The sequence below is a fragment of the Triticum dicoccoides genome, chromosome 3A (genome assembly GCF_002162155.2).
Source record: "Triticum dicoccoides isolate Atlit2015 ecotype Zavitan chromosome 3A, WEW_v2.0, whole genome shotgun sequence".
In the NCBI taxonomy this organism is placed as follows: Eukaryota; Viridiplantae; Streptophyta; class Magnoliopsida; order Poales; family Poaceae; genus Triticum; species Triticum dicoccoides.
Window position 1 is genome coordinate 12,036,980 of NC_041384.1, and position 8,579 is coordinate 12,045,558.

General features: G+C 52.7%; 1 protein-coding gene across 1 annotated transcript in view; it reads right to left on the bottom strand.

The window, feature by feature from the left end:
• LOC119271708 overlaps positions 1-4,546 on the bottom strand; it is an 11,460-nt gene extending 6,914 nt beyond the window's left edge. The window contains exon 1 of the mRNA XM_037553429.1: positions 3,449-4,546. Within this exon, the coding sequence (XP_037409326.1) occupies positions 3,449-4,546 (1,098 nt within the window). The remainder of the gene's footprint in view (positions 1-3,448) is intronic.
• Positions 4,547-8,579: the final 4,033 nt, after the last annotated feature.

Sequence of the window (8,579 nt, forward strand, 5' to 3'; positions counted from 1 at the left end):
CGGTGGCGGGGGCGGTGGGGGGTAGGGTTTTGCCCGGCGGTGGGTGGGTTTTTGGTCGGGGCTTCTGGAGTGGCGCCAGGCGGAGCGGCGAGGACGGGGGAAGAGAGTGGGGGAGGGACGCTGGATGGGTGGCCCACTGGCAGTGTCAGCGGGGCGGGGTTCTGGGCGGTGCGGCGTGCCGTTGCCGGCGTGCGGCGGGGCCACATGTCAGACGGGGTGGCGTGCTCTGGTGGTGCCCGCGGCAGAGGCGGTGCCTTACCGAGGAAGATAGGTCCGTGTTTTTCTTTCGTTTTTCAGCCACTCGGTCTGTTTCAAGTTTTTTTTTTGGAGCGGCCGTCTGTTTCATCAAATCAAATCAAATTATATACTGTAAATAAATAATAAAGTTTTAGTTGTCTGTCAAGTCGGATTTTTTCATGCTTGCCCAAATCTACTCCCTCCGTTTAGAATGAGTCTAGATACATCCGTATCTAGACAAATCCAAGACAAGTAATTCGGAACAGAGGGAGTAAAACGTAACCCCATCGTTTCAAAACAAGTGTCAAGTCGGATTTTTGCTCCCATTACCATAGATTTTGATCGTGTCGACAATGAACAGAGTCGTACTTTGATTACGTTATCGAGTCGCGTTGTAACACGATTATAGGATGAAACCAGCGAACCAAACTTCGAACCTTGCACGTAGAGAATCCACTTCGGCAGGAAGACAAGTCCTCTGTTTATTCTCATTCTTAGTTTGCTAACAGTTACTGATTTGTTATTTCTACTTTGTTTGGGTCGGTACTAAATTTGCACATTGTTCCTCTCGTGTGCAGCTATGCTAATACCATCCACGTATCTTTTTTACAAGAAACTAATTTTCTATTGCATTTCCTTCTGAAACTGAGGATATAAAAGTGTTCGTTGTTTATCACCTTCCTAAGAACATTCATATGATTCAGCATGCTAGGGCATGACATTGATAAGTTCATCTAGATATCAACCGTTATCCTGCAAGAGATAATTGTTCATCTTTTTGTCAAGATTGTTGCTCATCTTATTTTTGTCCATAGTTTTTCTGAAATTTTAGCAGTTCCTTTGTTTAGTTACAAACGGTTTGCATTGATTTCTTTTTCCATAAAATGTGTTTTCCCTTGCAGAAAGGAAATTCACTTCTTTGGTGGAGAGGCATTCATATGGTTGGTTTAATAGTTGATTTGTCTGCTCTCAGCTTGATTAAATGCAGTGTTGTATTTTTTTTTCTTTTTTACCATGATCATAGTATATCAAACACAGATGGTTTAAAAATATGAAGGTTTAATTTGTACAAACTTGATGAGATAGCCAAGTCTATAGATGCAAAGTGTCGAATTACTTCAGGACTTGACATTCCTATTATGGTTGAATTTTGCCAAAACTAGAGGATGGTAGACATTATAGAATATAGTGTTATAATTATTCACTCGGTACTTTTTCGACAACTTCTTCGTGAATGCGATGTAGAGAAAATGCAAAAAGCTAAAGCAATTATGTGAGTACATTAGTTCTGACTATTTTATGAGAGGTGCTACCATCTATATCGACCCATTGTAATTCAAATATTCAGAAATTATGAAAATAGCTATTGTCCAACTTTTATTCAACATTTAATATTTTCATTTCCTAAAATGGACAGGGCGCGGCAAAGCGCGCCTTCATGGTCTAGTGAGAATTTATATCACAGCTAGCGTACATGCTCTATTTGGATGGGGCCTTGCACGTCACTATGTGTTGATAGATTTCACATACCTATAGTCCATGGATAGCCGTGAGGATTTTGTTTACACATTGGATTAAGAGGATCTATTACGAAGATCTAATGCTTGCAACATCAAGTTTAATAAAGGTCCACTAATCTTTTTTTGCAAGAAAATTTTCGTTCTATACATCTTCAATCATGGCAGTACAACGAATACCAGAAATAATAGAAATTAGATCCAGATCCGTAGACCACCTAGCAACGACTACCAACACTGAAGCGAGCCGAAGGTCCACTAATCTAATGGTCAGATGTTTCTGATTTTGGGTATATGAGAATTTCCATCATAGCTTACATGTTCTATTCGGATGGACTTTCCTTGCACATCACATCTATGTGTTGATAGATTGCACGCATATATGTATAGTCAATGGATTACCGTGAGAATTTTATTTACACATTAGATTAAGCGGATCTATTACAAAGACTAACGTCGTAATAGCAAGTTAAATAAAGGTCCACGAGACTAATGGATAGACGTATCTGATTTTTTGTGGGATCTTTTTTCTAGTTAGCCCGTAATGTACTTTTAATATACGCAAATTCTAATAAGTGCAGCTGCACTTTTTAACATTCCCGAGCACACCCTTCGATAGTCGTCGGATGCATCGCGATCGCGACCAGGTGGAAACTGGTCGGGGCGAAACGGCGCGCGTTGATCTGGTCGGGGGGAAACGTCTCGTGCGTGGTGGGGCCCGCCATTATCTGTGTCTTCTCCACCTCCCGCAACGACACTCTCTCCATTCGGCGGTGTGGGCGGTTTCTCCTTCCTCCTCGCCCAAATCGACATCCCAAATCGACGACGCGCCTGCCCAAATCTGCCTCGCTGAAGTCCAAATCGGTGCTCTTGGGAGGGGTTCAGCATCGCGGGTGGTTGGTGCTTCGAGTTGCTCTCCCGCGCGGCTCGTCGGCCGTGGGGAGCTGCTCTTGCAAGCGAGCTCGGCGACCACGCAGAGTGGCAATTACGGCGGAGGAGGCGAAGTGAGGCAGGAGCCGTTCTGGGCGGGCGGTGTCGAAGGAAGGAGGCGGTTCATCGGCGTGAAGGTAAACCCCGCTCGGATCTCTCCATTGCTGGTGGTGGAGTTTTAACTTGGTTCGTCCTGCGCTGGTATAAACGAGAATTGGTTTGAGGGAAGACGCCTCTCAAGGGGCGATCAGCTCATATATTTATAGCAAGATTACAAGTCTTGGAGACCAAGAAAGAACCTATACACGTATATGTACAACCGTATGCAAATGGGAATATGCGATGTTAGCTATACAAAGTCACACTTTAACATCCCCCCGTAGTTTGGGCGTCGGTCAAACGCATAAACTGTACCGAAAATCCTCGAAGAGGTGCGACGGCAACCCCTTCGTCATGACATCGGCAAACTGCTGTGAAGATGGCACGTGAAGAACCCGAATCTGACCGAGAGACACCTTCTCACGAACGAAGTGGATGTCGATCTCGATGTGCTTCGTGCGGCAATGCTGGGCCGGGTTACAAGCCATGTAAACAGCACTGACGTTATCACAGAAAACAACGGTCGCTAACGGAAGGGGACGATGAAGCTCAAGAAGAAGCTGGCGAAGCCAACAGCACTCGGCCACGGCATGCGTCACCGCTCTGTACTCCACCTCGGCACTGGAGCGAGACACCGTGGCCTGGCGTTTGGAGGACCAAGATACCAGGTTGTCGCCGAGATAGACACAGTATCCAGATGTTGAGCGGCGTGTGTCGGGGCAGCCGGCCCAATCCGCATCGGAGTAGGCAGTGAGCGAGGTGGCCGGCGTGGAGTGGAGCTGAAGGCCGAGGTCGAGGGTGCCACGAATGTAGCGGAGGATCCGCTTGACGAGGTTGAGATGAGGCCCCCGAGGGGCGTGCATGTAGAGGCACGCCTGCTGGACGGCATGAGCAATGTCGGGGCGGGTGAGCGTCAGGTACTGAAGTGCCCCGGCAAAGCTCCGGTACTCAGTAGCATCGGTGACGAGTGGTCCCTCATCGGCAGAGAGCTTGCAACGTGTGTCGATGGGCGTCACACACGGGTTGCAGTCCATCATACCGGCGCGCTGAAGAAGGTCGATAGCGTACTGGCGCTGCGAGAGAAGCATCCCCGAAGTAGAGCGGGAAACCGAGATCCCGAGGAAGTAGGACAAGTCCCCGAGATCGGTCATGGAGAACTCACGGTGGAGCTGGTCGGTGATGTGTTGAAGAAGCCCGGTGCTAGAGGCGGTGAGGATGATGTCGTCAACATAGAGGAGCATGTAGGCCATCTCGGTACCGCGCCGAAGCACGAAGAGAGACACGTCACTCTGGGACGCCACGAACCCAAGGCGATGAGCATGATGAGCGAACCGCTGGTACCATGCGCGGGGCGCCTGTTTAAGTCCATAAAGGGACTTGTGAAGCAGGCAGACGTGTTGGGGGCGCATAGGGTCGATGAAGCCGGGTGGCTGCTCACAATGAACCACCTCATCAAGGTCACCATGAAGAAAGGCGTTCTTGACATCGAGCTGATGAATCGGCCAAGCGTGGGAGACTGCGATGCTGAGTACAACGCGGATCGTAGCCGGTTTGACAACAGGACTAAAAGTCTCGTCGTAGTCAATACCAGGCTGCTGGGAGAATCCACGTACGACCCACCTGGCCTTGTACCAAGCAAGACCGCCATCAGCGCCAAACTTGTGCTTGAAGATCCACTTGCCTGAAATAACATTAGCACCAACCGGGCGAGGAACCAGAGACCAGGTGCGGTTCTGAATGATGGCACCGTACTCCTCGGACATGGCGGCACGCCAAAGAGGGTCCTGAAGAGTGGAGCGATATGTTTTGGGAATGGGAGAGATGTGGGAGTGTTCGGCCGAGAGATTAAGTCTGTCAGTCGGCTGGACGATGCCACGCTTGGCGCGCGTGAGCATGGTGTGGGTGTTGGTGGCGGGAGCGGTGTTGCTACGAGAGCGACAGGAGGGGGAGGGGGTGGCGGTGGTGGTGGTGAAGGGGAAGGGGACCGGCCGGGAGACGCGGGTGGAGTCGGCGCAGGCGAGGCGGGTGCGTCATGGGTGGGCGTGGGCGGCGCGGAGGCAGTGCCATGCATAGCGGGCTGAGCCGATGAGGCCGGCGCCATGCTGGGCTGGCCCGCCAGGGTGTGATGATCGCGGGAGCCGGGTGCGTGGCGGCTAGGTCGAGGAGAAAGTCGAGGTCATCCGGAGAAGAATCAGTGTGATTCGTGGCAAAGGGAAAGGTGTGTTCGTCAAATATGACATGGCGAGAGATGATGACACGACGGGTGGATAAGTCGAGGCATCTATAGCCGCGATGCGAGGTAGGGTAGCCGAGGAACACGCATGCGGTGGAACGCGGAGCGAGTTCGTGAGGTTCCGTGGCGGATTGATTCGGGTAGCACAAGCACCCGAAGACACGAAGGTTGGAGAAGGAGGGTTTTTGTTGGTAGAGAAGGGTATATGGGATACGGAAGTGCAAGGCTTGGCTGGGGCGGCGATTTAGTAAGAAGGTGGCGACAGCGAGAGCCTCGGCCCAGTAGGGAGGAGGCATGTAAGCCTGGAAGAGGAGGGTGCGAGTGATGTCGTTAAGTGTGCGAAGAGCACGCTCAGCCTTGCCGTTTTGAGGAGAAGTGTACGGGCAAGACATACGTAGGTGGATACCGTGGCGGGCAAGGAACTCAACAAAGGTGGAGTTAACGAACTCAGTGCCATTGTCGGTTTGGAAGGACACGACCGGGAGATTGAATTGTGTATGTGCGTATGCTACAAAGTTAACGAGGATATCACATGTGTCGGATTTCTGACGTAGTGGGAAGATCCACATAAAATGAGAAAAATCATCGACAATAACCAAGTAGTATTTGAAGCCAGAGTTACTAGCAACAGGTGATGTCCACAAATCACAATGAAGCAATTGGAACGAAACGACACAAACTGTGGATGATCTAGAAAACGGTAGACGCACGTGCTTGCCAAGTTGGCATGCATGACACACTTGAGTGCTTTTATTACATGGAATAGCAAAACTGTGGATGATCTATAGAGTCACGACCCGGATGTCCCAAGCGACGATGCCATAGCTCCGATGCGGTGGTGGTGGCGACGAGTCCAAACGGCGAGGTGGTGGTGTTGGTGTTGGCGAAGAACTCGTACAGTGGACCGGGGCTACTGCAGCGAATAATCTCGCGCCGAGTGTGAAGATCCTTAATAGAAAAGCCACACGGGTCATATTCAACAGAAACTGAATTATCAATGGTGAACTGACGAGTAGAAAGAAGATTTTTGATGATATCTGGAACAACTAGAACATTGTTAAGGTGGAAAGTGTGGCTAGGTGTGCGGAGAGTGACGTGGCCGGTGGCGGTGATGGGAAGTGGATCGCCATTGCCAACGGTGACACGAAGGGAAGGAGGAGGATTGGAGGGAGTGGAGAGTATACCAGGGTCTCGGAGACCATGTGCGAGGTTGCGCCGGAGTCCATGACCCATGCGCCCGGTGTGGAAGGGCCGGCGGCTGGAGCGCCGACAGTGGCGTTCAGGGCGGTGACGAGGGCGGAGCAGTCCCATGCCGGGCCGGGGGTGTAGGGCACCGCGGGTGGGGGCGGGTTAGTGCCCCAGGCCTGGCCGTGCAATGGTGCCAGTTGGGTCGTGTAGGCGACCTGACCTGGGGGCACCCAGGTAGACTGACGGGGCGGCGGCGCTGAAGAAGCAGACCGCGGGGCCGGCCCGAGTAGAGCAGCGCCCCCGGCAGGAGGAACCGGCGCGGCGTGGGGGCACCAGGCGGGCTGCATCTGCTGAGTCTGGCCGGTGTACGGGTTGAAGCAGATCCACGGGTTGGGTGCCACGGCAAGTTGAGTGGTGGTGGAGTTGGCTGCACCCCTGTCGGCGTTCTTCTTCTTCTTCGACCAGCGGCCGCCGTTGCCGCCCGAGTGGCCGCCGGTGGAGGACCCGGCGGTGTTGCCATAGAGAGCGACTTGGGATGAAAGGGAGCCACTGGGAGCGGCGTTGGCGAGCTGGTTCTCGCGCAGAAGGAGGATGGAGCGCGTCTGCAGGAAGGTGGGAGCCGGAACCTGCATCGTGACGAGGGTCGTGATGTTGAAGAAGCGTGGGTTCAGGCCCCGAAGGCAGGTGAGGACCAAGGTCTGGTCAGTCACGGGCTGCCCCACATCCGCTAGCGCGTCGGAGAGGGCCTTCAGGCGGTGGCAGTAGGCGGTGATGGTGAGGTCGCCCTAGACGAGAGCTCGGAACTGTGCCTCGAGGTAGACGGCCCTGATCTTGGGCCATGATGGTGTCCAGGATGTCGTCGCTGATGGAGCCGTAGAGCCACGAGCGGACGACGTAGTCCTGGCGCTGCCACTCGGCCGTGCGAGCGTGATGGCGGAGATGTGATCCATGAGCTCGTACTTGCCGAGGAGGACGGTGATGAGCATGCGCCACTTGGCATAGTTGGACTGCTGCAGGTCGAGGACGACGGGGACGTGCATCTTGACGCTAGCCACGTGGACGGCCTGAGATGCCGACGACGTGAGGGCGGGCGATGCGGCGGCGGCGGTGGAGGTGGTGAGGGCTCCGGACGTCTGCGCCCCGAGCATGGACGATGAGGATGCGGAGGTGGACATGGCGGCGATCTGGGAGGGGAGGCGGAACCGCGGCGGTGCCTAGGGTTTAGGGCGGCGGCAGATGGGGTTGGAGCGGCGGAAGCTAAGGTGTTAGGAAAGGAGGGCCGATACCATATAAACGAGAATTGGTTTGAGGGAAGACACCTCTCAAGGGGCGATCGGCTCATATATTTATAGCAAGATTACACGTCTTGGAGACCAAGAAAGAACCTATACGCGTATATGTACAACCGTATGCAAACGGGAATACGCGATGTTAGCTATACAAAGTCACACTTTAACAGCTGGCTAGGGCTCGCAGCGGTGCTCGTTTGTCGACCTGGTCAGCTTTTTCACGTGTGCTAGTCCCTGCTACTTTACTAGGTTTTGGGCAGCCTCGGTGGTTAGGTTAGGTACTTGGTATGAATTCTAGATCTCCATGGAAGTATATTCGGTCCCGCGTCTGGTTCGTGTGATTTCGTGGTCGAAATAGGCTTGGAGGCTGCCGCACTTGGGACGCAGGGGAGCAGAGGGGCTGGGGAGGTGCGTGCAGACACCGACGATGGGGATCTGGAGGCCAGCGCCGCCCTTGGCATCATGGGGTCCGGCCATGAAAGCCCTTGCAGTGACTCCGCGGATCCGAGATCCAGTTCGTCCGAGAGAGAGGGCCATCTCATTCGCCTGTGGGTGCAAATCAAACGAGAACTGTTAAGATCTTCACATAACGAAAGAGGGCCAGCAATGGGAAGAACAGTCCGAATAGACGATTAGAGATGAGATCCAGACCGGAACTTCAGGTACACAGACGGTAAGACCACTCGTGAAAACTCAAGATCATGCACAACGTCTCAAGTTGAAAAACTCGTACGAGCACACATGAATCAATCATGCCGCTTGCCGTCCATGTCATTAGACAGAGCGCTCACGTATCGTCATGATCGCACACATACTATGTCGAGCTGATCCCAAGAGAATCATGCATGGATCACAAGACGTTCACAGGATAATCTAAAATAGATCATTCCGGCCGAGAAAGGTCGCGTTATAAGATGACAGAGGTGAACCAGGGGTACGTACACGGTCCACCTAACCCGGCCGCATGCTGCAGTGTCGCATTCACCAGACCGATCGACGAAGTGCGTTCGGTGTGGAGATTGTTGAAAAGAAACGAGAGAGAGGGAGACAAAGAGGTAAAAGTGGATAGTTGTCTTCATTAATGAT